We start from the raw sequence: 16,317 nt of genomic DNA, 5'->3' as shown, positions 1-16,317 counted from the left end.
AACCCACCAGATAATGAATCCAAGCCATACTTTGCAGCCAGAAGCTAAGTGGACCTGACAGGAACCGCAGTTCAGATTTCCCTGTGTGAGACCAGAGCTGTGATTGACTGCCCTCGTTCTACTGGACTTCTGGGGAAGAACCACCACTCGTTTGTAAGACAGACAATGACTACAAAACATCAAGGGGTAATTTTTAAAGGTAACAATCCTTTTTTTTTTAACACAAGTATAATCAGGTGCCACATATTATTAATAATTGCCTACACAATGAGTGTGCCTTTTAAAATGTTTTACCCATATGTTTATTGCCTCAGCTCTCCCTGATTGTATGTTCTATAGGACAGTAGACAGTAGACTTTTACCGGTCCATGCCTGTCCTTGTTATCAAACATTTGGTGTGGTCCCCTTAGGGTAAAGGCATACTCGGGGAGATTTAGTCGCCCTTCGATTTCCAAAGTCGCCGGGCAACTAAATCTCCCCTAATTTCCAGGTGTGCCCTTACCCTTAGCTTCCCAGTCCCTTCCCAAAAGCTATTATCTCCACTGCTACTAAGGTTTCGTCTGGAGAGACAAACTGATGAGCACAGACAAGAGATAACTAAATGTAGTATCTTGAAAAAACTTTGAGGAAACAATTCTCATACCTAGACATCTCATGCGGTAATGGAAGTGAAGGGAGATGGCAGATCCTGGGACAAGTTCACATGCACCATCTCTCCCTACTATACCTGCTATCCCACAGTCACACTCCCTTCCCAGAGACTATTATCCCACTGTTACTATAGGCACCATCTCTCCCTACTATACCTGCTATCCCACAGACACACTCCCTTCCCAGAGACTATTATCCACTGTTACTATAGACACCATCTCTCCCTACTATACCTGCTATCCCACAGTCACACTCCCTTCCCAGAGACTATTATCCACTGTTACTATAGACACCATCTCTCCCTACTATACCTGCTATCCCACAGTCACACTCCCTTCCCAGAGACTATTATCCACTGTTACTATAGGCACCGTCTCTCCCTACTATACCTGCTATCCCACAGTCACACTCCCTTCCCAGAGACTATTATCCACTGTTACTATAGACACCATCTCGCCCTACTATACCTGCTATCCCAGTCACACTCCCTTCCCAGAGACTATTATCCTGCTGTTACTATAGGCACCATCTCTCCCTACTATACCTGCTATCCTACAGTCCCTTCCCAGAGACTATTATCCAACTGTTACTATAGGCACCATTTCTCCCTACTATACCTGCTATCCCACAGTCACACTCCCTTCCCAGAGACTATTATCCCACTGTTACTATAGGCTCCATCTCTCCCTACTATACCTGCTATCCCACAGTCACACTCCCTTCCCAGAGACTATTATCCACTGTTACTATAGGCACCATCTCTCCCTACTATACCTGCTATCCCACAGTCACACTCCCTTCCCAGAGACTATTATCCACTGTTACTATAAGCACCATCTCTCCCTACTATACCTGCTATCCCACAGTCACACTCCCTTCCCAGAGACTATTATCCCACTGCTAATATAGACACAATCTCTCCTTTCTATATTTCCTATCTCACAGCCAGGGCCGCCATCAGGGGGGGACAGGGGGGACAAGCGTACCGGGCCCGGGCATGAAGGGGGGCCCGGCAGCGCTGCATTTTTTGAAGATCCGGGCCCCCCTTACGAGCGCCCGAGCCGTACGTCTTGCCTCTTGCGTGCCGAATGCGGAAGTGCCGAAAAGCCAAAGCCGATGCGCCGAAAAGACCCGAAGTCACGGAAAAACCCGAAGTCACGAAGCGCCGAAAAGACCCGAAGTCACGAAAACAGCCGAAGCCGAAGTCCTGAAGCAGCGCAAAGACCCGAAGTCACGAAAACAGCCGAAATTGAAGTCCTGAAGCGGCGAAAAGACCCGAAGTCACGAAAGGAGGCGAAGATGAAGTCCTGAAGTTTTTTTTTTTTTTTAATCCCCTGGCCACCAATGTATTATTTTAATATTCTATAGGCCCCTGCCACCAATCTTTTTTTTAAAACTTTTTTTTTGGGGCCCCAATTTTTTTTTTAACTCGTAAGGGGCCCCTTGCCACCATTGTTTTTTTTGTTTGTTTTTTTTAAAAAAAATTAATTTTCTTTTTGGTGGCCCCAAATTTTTTTAACTTGTAAGGGGGCCCCTGCCACCAGTTTTTTTTCAAAAAAAAATTTTTTTTTTTTCAAATTTTTTTTGGGGCCCCAATTTGTTTTTAACTTGTAAGGGGGCCCCTGCCACCAGTTTTTTTTTTTTTTTCAAAAATTTTTTTTTTTTTTTTCAAATTTTTTTTTGGGGCCCCAATTTGTTTTTAACTTATAAGGGGGCCCCTGCCACCAGTGTTTGTTTATTTATTAGTTTTTTTTACATTTTTTTTGTTGGGGCCCCAAGTTTTTTTTTAACTTATAAGGGGGCCCCTGCCACCAATGTTTTAAAAAAAAAAAACAAAAAAATTTAATTTTTTGGTTTTTGGGGCCCCAATTTTTTATAAGGGGGCCCTGACCATCAATAGCTTTTTACAACTTGTGTGTGGGGGGGTTACTTTTTTAGCGCTGATGTCTGTGTGGTCTTTTAACTGCGATGTGGAGTGGGCGGGATATGGGGTGGAGCTTGGTCGTCAGTGTGGGCGGGGCCCAGGGGGCCCCAAAAATTTTGTTGTACGGGGCCCCGTGATTTCTAATGGCGGCCCTGCTCACAGCTACAGTCCCTTTCCAGAGGCTATTATATCCATTGCTATGATAGGCACCATCTAAGGGTTTTGGCACACGTAGCCATTTGGGGAGATTGCCAGCGACAAATCTCCTCTTCTTGTGCCGTGTTGGAGTAATTTCAACATGGCAGCACCAGTCTCTAGTTTACAGTTTGCAGGTGGGAACGGCTAAAATCTTAAATTTGCAAAGAGAAAAGTAAAATTTACATTTTTCAAGGTTAATATATATTTATAAATGTATCTTAGACATGCATGTAGACCAATTTATGCCAATATGCAAGCTTGACATGCTGTAATATCTTCTGTATGTATTAAAATATTCAAATGTACATTAATGATGTAAAATATTTCTGTATTGTATGTTTTCAACATGACATAATTACGGTGTTCTCCTGTATGTGCATGGCTTTGCACGGGTAACTCCTTTGGTGTATGTGTTGCTGGGTGCTGACATACGCATCCAAAAGTAACATTTGCAGAACAGTGACCTCTAATGGTTAAAAGATGTATTTACAACTCAAAATGAGATTGTATCACTCGTTTGTATGGGCACCTCCACCCTTCCTGGGTGTTGAGTGAGACAGTAGAGATATCCAGAACAAAGTCACTTTGGTTATCAGATCTTTAAAGGGCAACATAAGCCAAAACAATAGCTTTACTTTCACATATAGTAACTGAATAAGTAGAAGGAATGCAGGTCAAGGAGAGATTTTATAGCTAAGAAAAAATAGCTTTCTAAGTCACATGCACAATGGGCTGAAACGGGAAACTGGAAAAAGCAATCTGATCTGAGGTTTCATTTGCCATTTAAGGGACGATTAGGCTATGGTCACACAGGCTATATTTGGCCACAGAGAGTGCAACAGTGAGATATTTGGGTAGTCAAGCCACCCTTCACGGATATACAGTGTAATTGTGCATTTCTGCTTTGATCAGGCAACAATACAGCAACAATACAATCCACCGGTGACAATTAAAGGCACACATTGACCATTGACTTTAATTCGAGTCAAATTGTCACCGACGTCGGAAATTGTCACTGGCGTCAAAATTTGCGAGTTGCGAAATGCAAAATCACTAGCAGTGAGCAAAAGGACAAGGAGGCAGATCCACTAAAATTTTTGCCAGTGAACAATCTGCCACACTTCGTGCCACTTTGTCAGGAACAAATTCGTTACCACTACGCTAATTCACTAAAATGCAAAGTTGCGTTTTAAGCAGCCGAACGTTGGCAACGTTTCACTAGCGTTAATTCATCAGCGTGAGCATTTCATAGCAATCCAGGGCCGGAACTAGGGGTAGGCAGAAGAGGCACGTGCCTAGGGCGCAAAGTTGGAGGGGCACCAGGCACGGTACCTCTTCTGCGGATTCCCCCTAGTTTGGACCCCTGTGCCCCCATCTGCAGCGGCAATTTCAGTACCGTGGGTGCTCACACTCCTCTACGCATGCACATGTACAGATCATCTTTATGTGTGCATGTCTGTGCATGCGTATGCAAGTGTTTGTGTGCACGTGATTGTTCACCCGCACACAGGGCTGGTCCTATCAAATGTGGGGCCCAATTGGGACCATGTTGGCGGGGCCCCTAGACAAAGTGTTGCTGGCTACTGACACACCAAGTATTTAGGAAAATAAGGGCATACAGGCACAAAATAGAAAGGAAAGGGGCAGACAAGGTAACATAATAGGGGCACACAGGGTAAGAGAGAGGGAGGAAATAGGAGAGTGGACTGGGCCAATTAGTTTGGGGCTGGGCCGATTCAGCTTGGGAGCAGGCTTGGTTGGATTGGGGGCAGGCAGGGCCTATCAAGGTTGGAGGAAAGCTGGGCCTATGAGAGTTGGGGGCAGGCTAGACCTATGGATTTGGGGATGGGCTGGACTCTCAAAGTTGGGGGCAGGCCAGGCAGCATCATGTGCTGAGGGAAATATTATCTGTGCTGCCCTGTGGTGCGGGGCCCCCCAGAGGTGCGGGGCCCAATTGGGCCCAATTGGTCCAATTGGCCTAAGGCCGGCCCTGCCCGCACACATGTGGAGGCGGGGCGACATAGTAGGCTGGGTTGCCTAGGGCACCCAGCCAGCTTGGCCCGGCACTGTAGCAATCTTTAACTAGCATTCAATTCTGCCTACCTACTTCGTTAGTACTCTAACGCTTAGGTCAATTTGAATAGGGCGGGTACATATAGGTCATATATACGTCTTTATTAGAGATGTTGGTGCAAATGCTTGAAGTGGCCACTTAATATTACAAATGTCCAAGGAAACAAAATAAAGACAAAAGAGATCCTCTAATGTCCTAGACATGAGCCCACCCTAAAACAAATGTGGCATGCCCTTCAAATTGGGTAAAAAAAATGAACAGAAAAATCTTTAGTAGTTAGAACTTTTGAAGGCAATCCCACTTTAAAATATGAAAAAACGCCAGCATTTTTTTGAATTTTAGACTTTTCGGCATACAGGATATGATGTCACTGACATAAGATTGAGGAGGATGTAACTTCATCTTATCAGTTCACCAGGTATAAGCTGGTGAAGGAAACTCTGGCGAAAGATGGGGCCGTACGGTAAAATTCACGCTTTAATGAATTTGCGGATTAACAATCATTCGCCTGAGCGAAAGTTTGCCTGGCAGTAGGGCACGAAACTGCACTAGCAACAGTCTCTTTTGCTAGCGAATTGTCTTCTTCGTAAATTGGTGATGTGCCTGCAGATGGGATTTTGTTAGCGACAGCCACTTTCCACTTTAGTAAATTTGCCCAAGGTACCTTAAAATATTTGATCATGTCATGTGCATGCCGGAAAAGACACTCATGCGATGTCATGGCTCCTCTAGCCTTGTCTGTCCTTGACCACCACTTTATCACTACCTGAACCAACCTTTGCCTGTTACTGACTATTCTTCTGGATCCTGAACCTGTATGTGCTGACTGATTGGTTTTGACCCTGGCCTGGTTCCACGACTATGCTTAAGGTGCCCATAAACTGAGAGATCTGCTTGTTTGGCGATGTCGTCAAATGAGCGGATCTCTCCCCGATATGCCCACCTTGAGGTGGGCAATATCGGGCTGATCCGATCGTGGGCCCTAGGGCCCAACGATCGGATCCTAACGAATAGCAATGGGCAGTCGGATCACGGGACCACATCAACGAATAGATGCGGCCGCGATCCGACGGGATTTTTTGTTCCATCCGATCGACATCTGGCCGACTTTCGAACAGATCTCGATCTGTGAAGCCCGTCGGGGGGGCCCATACACAGGCCAATAAGCAGCCAAAACGGTCTGTCGGCAGCTTTTATCGGCCAGTGTATGGCCACCTTTACTCTTGCCCCGTTCCTACTATCACACATTATGGTTCCCTTGTCCGCCCAGATCTCTTGCCTTAGTTCTCTCACTTTAAGACCTGGCGACTTCCAAGTAGAGGAGGGCTCCTCCTGAAGCATAAGGAGGTTGCTATTGGCAGAAGCGTGAGCCGTGCCCAGAACCTTGGTGTCTGTTTTGGGTGTTGGAATACTATATGTTACAACAAACTCACCGCTATAGACGACCGTTTCATTTCCAATTCATTTAACCTACTCGCACTTACTGAAACCTGGCTTTCTTCTACTTGCACTTTTTCATCTGCTGTCCTGTCCAATGGGGGCCTACACCTTACTCATACTCCCAGGCCTGGAAACAGACCTGGGGGTTGGGTAGGTTTGCTTCTCTCTCCCCACTGTACTTTTAAAGTTCTTCCACCTGTTCCTTCCCTATCATTCTCCTCATTTGAGGCTCACTGCAGTAGGCTCTTTTCTCCTGTTTCACTTCGCATTGCTGTTATATATCGACCACCTGGACCAACTGCACAATTTTTGGACAACTTTGCAGCCTGGCTTCCTTACTTTCTTTCAACTAACACCCCATCCATCATATTAGGTGACTTTAATATACCTGTTAACAACATTAACAACTCTGTCTCTAAACTTCTTTCACTAACATCCTCCCTAGGCTTATCTTTGTGCTCACACTCCCCCTCTCACTCCAATGGTAACACTCTGGATCTCATATTTACCAGACTCTGTTCAACCACCAATTTTACTAACTCACCATTTCCCCTCTCTGATCACAATATGCTCACATTTCAACTCTCACTAACTCCCTCCTCAACCCCTGCTATTCCCCAAACACGTACTTACCGTGACTTGCAAGCTCTGGCTGTGTCGCATCTCTCTTCTTCCTTTGACTCTCTTCACTCTAATATCTCAGCCATCTCTTGTCCTAATGTGGCTACCTCTGTCTACTATAGCACACTCACCTCTGCCCTTAATGAGCTTGCTCCTGCAAAAACTAAATGTGCTAGACCCAAACCACTTCAACCTTGGCATACTGCTGATTCAAAAGTGCTCCAAAGACATGCACGTGCATTTGAACGTCCCTGACACAAATCCCGTTCAGAATCAGACTTTTGTAGCTACAAACCTGCCCTGTGCTCCTATAACACCAGCCTTTCCCAAGCCAAACAAACTTACTTTACTTCACTCATTAACTCCCTTTCTAAAAAAACGGCACAACTTTTCTCCACCTTCTCTCCTTTCCTCTTCTCCACCCCCTCTGTACACATCTGTCTCTGCTCAAGATATTGCTGAGCACTTCAAAAACAAAATTGACACTATCAGAAGGGACATTACACTACTCAACCCCCATAGGCTTCCACCACCCTCCCTCCACACTCCCCAGTCTCACCTGTGCTCCTTCACCCCTGTGACTGATGAAGTCTCGAAACTTTTGGCCTCTTCTCACCTTACCACCTGCCCGCTTGATTCTATTCCTTTAAAACTTCTCCGCAATACCAATCCTTGTCTAATCAAAGCCTTAACTCATCTATTAAATCTCTTACTATCAACTGGACTATTTCCTTCCCAACTAAAACATGCTCTTGTCACCCCCATTCTGAAAAAACCCTCTCTTGATCCCTCCAATCTTGACAATATCCAACCTATTTCTCTGCTACCTTTCATCTCTAAACTACTTGAGCGCCTAGTCTACAACCGACTAACCTCATTCCTCTCTGACAATAACCTGCTGGACCCCCTTTAATCTGGTTTTAAACCACAACACTCCACTGAAACTGCCCTGACCCGGCTTACTAATGACATTTTAATAGCTAAAGCCAACAAAAATTTCTCACTACTAATACTGCTTGATCTCTCAGCTGCATTTGACACTGTAGATCACCCTCTCCTTCTCCAGTCCCTCCACTCGCTTGGCCTTCGTGACACAGCCCTGTCCTGGTTCTCTTCTTACATCACCAATCGTTCAGTGTCTCCTACAACGGAGTAGCATCTTCTCCTCTACCTCTTTCTGTTGGGGTTCCTCAAGGCTCTGTCCTGGGACCCTTATTATTCTCCCTCTATACTTCCTCCCTCAGCAAATTAATCAGCTCGTATGGTGTCCACTACCACCTCTATGCTGATGACACTCAGATCTATCTCTCCTCTCCTGATCTCAACCCAGAATTCCTAACTCGGGTCTCCTCCTGCCTGTCCGCTATCTCTACTTGGATGTCGCAAAAACTAACTTAAATTAAACCTCTCTAAAACTGAAATGGTTCTCTTTCCTTCAACTAACACCATTAACATCCCAGAAGTATCTATCACAACTAACAATTCCACTATCACCCTATCTCCCAAGGCTTTGGGGTTATCCTAGATTCTGCCCTGTCATTCACTCCTCATATCCAGTCACTTATTAAATCATGTCACTTCCACCTAAGGAACATATCCAAAATATGATCATTTTTCACCCAAGATGCTGACAAAATTATTTACTCTCTCGTCATATCACGTCTAGACTAGGGATGCACCGAATCCAGGATTCGGTTCGGGATTCTGCCAGGATTCGGCCTTTTTCATATGGATTCTGATGAATCCTTCTGACTGGCCGAACCGAATCCTAATTTGCATATGCAAATTAGGGGCGAGAGGGAAATCACGTGACTTTATGTCACAAAACAAGAAAGTAAAACATGTTTTTCCCTTCCCACCCCTAGCATATGCAAATTAGGATTTGGTTCGGTATTCCGCCAATAGTGGATTCGGTGCATCCCTAGTCTAGACTACTGTAACTCTCTTTTAATTGGCCTTCCCCACCAGAGACTGTCACCTCTCCAGTCCATAATGAACACTGCCGCGAGGCTTATAGGCCTCAGCAACCGCTCCTCCTCTACCTCGCCATTCTGCCAATCCCTGCACTGGCTTCCACTACTCTTCAGAATTAAATCCAAATTAATGACCCTGAAATTCAAAGCACTTCATAAATCTGTCCCACCCTACATCTCTGAACTCATCTCTATATACTCACCAAACCACTTACTACGCTCCTCTACTGACCTGCTACTCAACTCTTCTCTTATTACCTCCTCACATGCTCCCATTCAAGACTTTGCAAGGGCTGCACCCCTCCTCTGGAACGCTCTCCCACGGTCTGTCTGACTTTCTCCCAACCTTTCTTCTTTCAAGAAATCTCTTAAAACGCTTATTTAGAGAAGCCTACCCTCACTCTTAACTACCAAATGCAATACCACATACAGTACCACATCTCTCACCCACTTAATTCTGATCTTGCCCATCTCCCACATCTTGTGTATTATTCCCTTCCCTTTAGATTGTAAGCTCTTTCTGCACAGGACCTTCCTCACCTTTTGTACTGGTTTTGATTGTGATGTATGTAACTTCATATGTTCTATGTATGTAATTAATGTGATTTAGTTGTATAAACACATTTACTTTACAGCGCTACGAAATATGTTGGCGCTATATAAATACATGTTAATAATAATAAAATAAATACAGTGTGCTTACTCATTAAAAACCAAAAACTTGAAAATTCAGTTGTGTAAAAATGTGAAAAAAAATCAACTCAAACACAGCAAAATCACATTCTACGCGTTATTCTCAATAAGCCTGCCAAAGTTAAGACTCAAGAACTCATGTCGAGGAATAGCTTGAATCTTGCTTATACAACTCCCATTGAATTTAACAGCTTTTAGATGACAGAAGTTTTTATGCAATTAATAAAATTGGACCCTGAAAGACGCTAAAGAGACTTATGATATTACTGCAGGAACTGCTCATTGATTTTAAATGCGGACTTATGGAAAACTTTTTGTGAGGGCAATTTTATTTATTTATTAAAATACAGAAGACACTTTTGCACATGTCACTCTTTATTACCCACAAAAGTATAAAAGAAGATTGAAAGTGGCGACAGAATATCTGAGCTTTGATTAATGCTATCACCTATCTGTGTTTTGTGAGTACAATCAACTACCGAAACAACTGTGATTCTCAGTGTGGAGACTAACTATACCTTAATTCCTCTCATCTCTATTAATTGCCACATGTTTGATGTGTTTAAGTTCATTTTCACAATTCACCTTTTTTGAAATTCTCTAATTATTATAAAGATGATAATTGGGGTGCGCTGATCTGAGTGATTGTTTGAACACTTTGGGTGTCAATTTAAAGGAGAAGGAAAGGCTAAAATTAAAGGGATCCTGTCATCGGAAAACATGTTTTTTTCCAAACGCATCAGTTAATAGCGCTACTCCAGCAGAATTCTGCACTGAAATCCATTTCTCAAAAGAGCAAACAGATTTTTTTATATTCAATTTTGAAATCTGATATGTGGCTAGACATTTTGTCAATTTCCTAGCTGCCCCCAGTCATGTGACTTGTGCCTGCACTTTAGGAGAGACATGCTTTCTGGCAGGCTGCTGTTTTTCCTTCTCAATGTAACTGAATGTGTCTCAGTGGGACATGGGTTTTTACTATTGAGTGTTGTTCTTAGATCTACCAGGCAGCTGTTATCTTGTGTTAGGGAGCTGCTATCTGGTTACCTTCACATTGTTCTTTTGTTTGGCTGCTGGGGGAAAAAAGGGAGGGGGTGATATCACTCTAACTTGCAGTACAGCAGTAAAGAGTGATTGAAGTTTATCAGAGCACAAGTCACTTGACTTGGGGCAGCTGGGAAATTGACAATATGTCTAGCCCCATGTCAGATTTCAAAATTGAATATAAAAACATCTGTTTGCTCTTTTGAGAAATGGATTTCAGTGCAGAATTCTGCTGGAGCAGCACTATTAACTGATTCATTTTGATAAAAATGTTTTTTCCCATGACAGTATCCCTTTTCAAGTAAGCTTTATTCAAAAGGTCTATATAAATACACCAGTAAACCCTCTGTCAAAAGAAACACAGCATTTCTTTCCTTCTATTGTGTACACATGCATACCTCCCAACTGTCCCTTTTTCGGAGGGACAGTCCCTCTTTTGACAGCTCAACCCGCAGTCCCTCATTTGTACTGGAAAGTCCCTCTTTTCTATGCACTGAACAGCCAGAAAAAGAAACAAAGTTTCTCACTTAATTGGCTTTTAGCAGAGAGCCCAGAACAGCTAACAGGTGCAAATAAGATACTTTGTAACAATTTTGAGACACAAAAACACAGTTTAGATAAGGAGAAATATTTTCAAACTTTCATAACCTGCCAAAATTTGTAAAACAAACATGGTAATTAGGGGGTGTGGTCACAGAAAGGGGTGTGGTCAAAAAATTGCTGCGCTACGTGCGGGGAAAATTTTTTGTCCCTCTTTTTACTTCCAAAATGTTGGGAGGTATGCACATGGGCTTCTGTATCAGACTTCCTGTTTTCAGCATAAACCTCCTTGCCCTGGGTGTGAGCATGCTCAGTTTGCTCCTCTCCCCCTCCCTGCTGCAATCTGAGCCCAGAGCTATGAGTGAGCAGGGAGAGACTCAGGCAGGAAGTGATGTCACACCAAGTTAATATGGCAGCTGCTATCCTAAACAAACAGAGAGCTTCTAGAGCTGTTTACTCTTGTATTGTAAAGCATTCCACAGAATAAATATAGGTCCAACGTTGCGCCAGCGACTGCTTCGCTGCACTTCGTCAGGCATAGTTTCGCCAGCGCTACTCAAATTCACTAAAATGTGAAGTTGCACTCAGGGAAGCGAACGGTAGCGAAGTTGCCTAATTTGCATACGGCGTGAAGTTAAAATATAATGGACGTAAATGCTGCAGCAACTACATTACACTACACAAGCCCAGGAAACCTTTAAAAAATAAAATAAAGGTGTTCTATTGCCCTACACATGTGCTCACTGTATCATTGAGTTGCCATATGTTAGGAAACGTATGGGGGAAGGTGGGTACCTCAAAAAAAATGTACACTATTTTTCATACTATCACCCTTTAAAAAGTAAAAGACGCCATCGTTTTTTGGGTCTTACAAAAAATGTCAACTATTTTTGGACAAACTCCTATCTATTGTATTGAACTTCGCCTGGTCTGACCTGGTGAAGTAAAGTCTGGCGCAAGAGGTAGGTCCACTTCGTTTGCGAATTTACGCCAGCACCCGTTAGTAAATCGGCAAAGTAACAAAATGACGTCACGCTGGCAAATTTGCGCTAGCGTTAGCCGCTTCGCGCTTTAGTAAATTTGCCCCATAGTGTTATAGCTTGCAATATTGGGCTAATCTATTGGCAATAAACTGCTTCGGTAGCTTTACTTCTCCTTTAAAAATAGAATACTACACTATATTATTGTTCTGTTTTTCCCCCCTCAAAAAAAAAACATTTTGTTTTGAGGTATACAGCGATTTAGACTGGAACTTGCTGTTTTGGAGGTGTAAGAGAGCCTGACAAATTTCTGGACTGGGGACACACTGGGTTTGGGATTCACTCCTTGTTATTTTTTAACATGAACTCATCAGCTTTTAGTTTTTATGCACTTAAATCTTAAACATTCACGTTTCAAAACATGGAATTCAAAATCACAATTTTTTCCGCAAAACAAAAATCTGGAAAAATTCTAATTCAAATGTAATAAATCTATTCTTGGAGTCATCAACTGTGCAGTCCCTTAGAAGTACCCTATGATTTTGGTTCAAATGCTACTTTTCTTAGCAAAGAAAAATGTTTTATCGCATTGGATTTGACAAAATACACAGATGATCCAATACTGTTTAAACCTGATAAGGCCATATCATTGAGTAAGGTGACCCTTGTCGTTGAGGGGTTTACCACTGAAATTTAATAAAGTATGGGACATTTGGCTAGAGTCAGTGATCCCCAACCAGTGGCCCGTGAGCAACTTATTGCTCTCCAACCCCTTGGATGTTGCTCCCAGTTGCCTCAAAGCAGGAGCTTATTTTTGAATTCCAGGCTTGTTGCATAAAAACCAAGTGTACTGCCAAAGAGATCCTCATGTAGTCTGCTAGTCCACATAGGGGCTACCATCAGTCAATTACAGACCATATTTGGCACCCTTAGGAACTTTTGCATACTTATGTTGCTCTTCAACTTGTTTCTACATTTGAATGTGGCTCACTGGTTAAAAAGGTTGGGGACCCCTGAGCTAGAGGTATACAAGGGTCATGACCAAGATCATTGGGCTCACACCATAGATGCATTTACTCATTCTTGTAATTCTACATTTTGTGGATAATATTTAACCTCTATCAAAGGGCCTAGTGAGAGGTGGGGATTTGTCGGTTGGTCTTGCATTATTTGAATTGAACAACACAGTTTGTTTGCTTGTTTGTCATCGTAGAGAACATGCTGTATACACCAACTTGGAAAAACTGCTCTGGTTTACACACCTTGTGCATGCCTCCTGACATTCCCCCATGAGAAATCTGGAGGTGTAAATCCATGGCCCTTACCCACCCAGTTGTGCCCAACCACAACTCCTCCTCCAACCCTGCACACATCTGAGTAAGACCATCTCCTTTTTGGCCTACAAGCAGGACCATCAAGTACTCAGTGTATTCACCATATTCTCTTGGTTATACATTCCAAAATGTTTAGAAATTATTATAAATAATTGCAAAGTCGTCCCCCCCCTTTTTCAAACAGTTAAGCAGATGTAGAATATGTATTTATTTTCTCAAAGGTCATTTAAGGTAGCATTTGAAAAGTATCTCAGAATATAATGAACTTATTTATGAGTATGGTGGCTAAATTACACGATTGGTCATTAAGACGATTCGTCGTTATAAGACACTGCAGTGGGCAGTTTAGCACCCACATTAAAGGAACAGTAACACCAACAAATGAAAGTGTATTAAATGAATTAAAATATAATGCAGTGTTGCACAGCAATGAAAAAACTGGTGTGTTTGCTTCAGCAACTCTACTATAGTTACAAGCTGCTGGGTAGCTGTGGGGGCAGCCATTCAATGATGAAAAAGGAGAAAAGGCACAGGATAACAGATAAGCTCTGTAGTATACAATGGAATTATTCAGAATTTATCTGTTATCAACTGTGTATCCTGTGCTTGAATGGCTGCCCCCATGGCTACACAGCAGGTTGTTTATATAAACTATAAACTATATATATAAACTATAATAGTCTGACTCGTTCTGAAGCAAACACTCCAGTTTTACCAGTGCAGGGCAACACTATATTATTTATTCATTACTTAAAAACACTTTCATTTTTTGATGTTATTGTTCCTTTAATAAACTCGCCCTATGTTTAATGCATCTCTATCGTATAGAGAGAACAAATGCAAGTCACAGGAAAATACAGAACAAATGTTAACTAAAATAGATTAAAAAATGAATATTTACATATTATTATCTTTGTTGCATATATTGCAAATTGCAATGGATCGATCTCTAGTCTCCTTGCAATTTACTATAAAGTAAGCAGTCCATTCTTATAACCGCCTGAGATCCACGTATAGGACACCATATCCATCGGTGCATGATTTGCAGTTCCTTGCAGTGTGTCTCTTTCCTGGAACTGGGCATTACCTGTATAAACCTGATCATGAAACTATAACAGTTTACAGAACGGAAATATTTCAGCGCATTCAAATATTTTCTGAATTGTGATCCAGAACCAATTTGCACACTTATGGTTAGGATAACGTTTTGAAATATAAAAATGTTGTTGATTAACAAAATTAAAAATTTAGGTTCCAAACCTAACAAAAAAGTCTTTGATAACACAGGAGGCTGTTTGTTTAAATTATCATTAATGTCATTATTTACTTTGTAGTATGGAATTAACCCCCAAAAGGAGAAACAATGGCTGCTCTATTCTCTCCTTCTCTCAAAGGAAAATACAAGCTTTTCTGTCCATTAGCAAAGAGGCCCGGGTATAGGGAAGCAATTCATGGTGGGTAAAGCTTTATAATGCAAGTGCTTTCATTTTATTTGCGTTTTGTATCCTTCAAGGATTGTCACTTAGATTAGGGTAAGTGGACATATCTGGGGCTGGAATTGGTAAAATAATATATTTGAATGGTCCAGGAGAACACAAGCCATGCTGCTGCTATGTATAAAGATGTATTAATTCTGTGCTGAAGAGAGCAGCGAACAAACAGGACCCATCGCTGGTAAAACAGGTTCAGTCGTTATCATAGACGCAATCTGTGGATAAACAAAGATAATGTTTCATTTTTGTTATGTACTTTCCATTTATTTTACTATAAGATTAGTTTACAACAAGAAAACCTACAAGGTACTAAATGGAAAAGGGAAAATACACAGCTCTCTGTTCACTTATCTACAATTTATAGATGCATATGTTTCACAAGCTGATATTTGACTATTATCCCCATAAAAGTGAACAAACAGGTTTGAAATTTCCCTCTGGTAACTATATACAGGTATGTTATCCAGAATGCTCTGGACCTGGGGTATTCCGGATAAGGAATCTTTCTATAATTTGGATCTTCATACCTTAAGTCTATTAGAAAATCATATAAACATTAAATAAACCCAATAGGTTGGTTTTGCCTCCAATAAGGATTAATTATATCTTATTTGGGATCTAGTACAAGCTACTGTTTTGTTATTATAGAGAAAAAGGAAATCATTTTTAAAAATGTGGATTATTTAATTATAATGGAGTCTATGGGAGGCAGCCTTTCTGTAATTGGGAACTTTCTGGATAATGGGTTTCCGGATAAAAGATCCCATACCTGTATATATAAATATATGTATATAAATATAGTCCCAAAGTGGGAGCACTCGCACAAAAATATATCATTTGCGTGTGCTGGTAACATGTAATGTAATGGTTCCACCAAGTACAGAACTCAGTATGTTTTGTGCAAATAAAATAAGGTTTTTTTATTTATCTATTTAATTTACAAAGTTGAATTAAAGCAGTTGTTCACCTTAAGAAGGCAAATAATTCAAAAACTATAAAAAAAAAAGAAAAAAAATGAAGGCCAATTGAAAAGTTGCTTAGAATTAGCCATTTCATAACAAACTAAAATTTAACGTAAAGGTGAACCACCCCTTTAATATACTTTTTGGTTGCAAAAGACCAGTTAAGTGTTTGCTGGACTATTGTATAAAAATACATTGTAAATCAGACTTTCTGTGTGCAACTGAAAGAGATTCCACCATCGTGTGACTATACTATCTAGTGATGCACATGCAAGCCAAAAACCCATGGGCCAAGCAGGTTCAAAGCAACTGTTTGCCTGGCAGGGTCACAGACCTCCCTTGACACCAGCCCCGCTCTTGTAGGTACGTCAAATGCACCAGTTAACAGTG

General features: G+C 41.8%; 1 protein-coding gene across 3 annotated transcripts in view; it reads right to left on the bottom strand.

Annotated features, from left to right (window-relative positions):
• Positions 1 to 14,192: 14,192 nt before the first annotated feature.
• The window catches only part of LOC108707306 (FYN-binding protein 1), an 82,749-nt gene continuing 80,624 nt past the window's right edge, over positions 14,193 to 16,317 (bottom strand). For all 3 annotated transcript variants that reach the window (XM_041580583.1, XM_041580584.1, XM_041580585.1), the window contains one exon: positions 14,193 to 15,180. In XM_041580583.1, the coding sequence (XP_041436517.1) occupies positions 15,158 to 15,180 (23 nt within the window). In that variant the 3' untranslated portion in view covers positions 14,193 to 15,157. The remainder of the gene's footprint in view (positions 15,181 to 16,317) is intronic.

This window comes from Xenopus laevis, chromosome 1S (assembly GCF_017654675.1).
Source record: "Xenopus laevis strain J_2021 chromosome 1S, Xenopus_laevis_v10.1, whole genome shotgun sequence".
Lineage (NCBI taxonomy): Eukaryota > Metazoa > Chordata > Amphibia > Anura > Pipidae > Xenopus > Xenopus laevis.
Note: the sequence above shows the minus strand (reverse complement) of the source record. Positions and strands in the feature narration are given on the sequence as shown.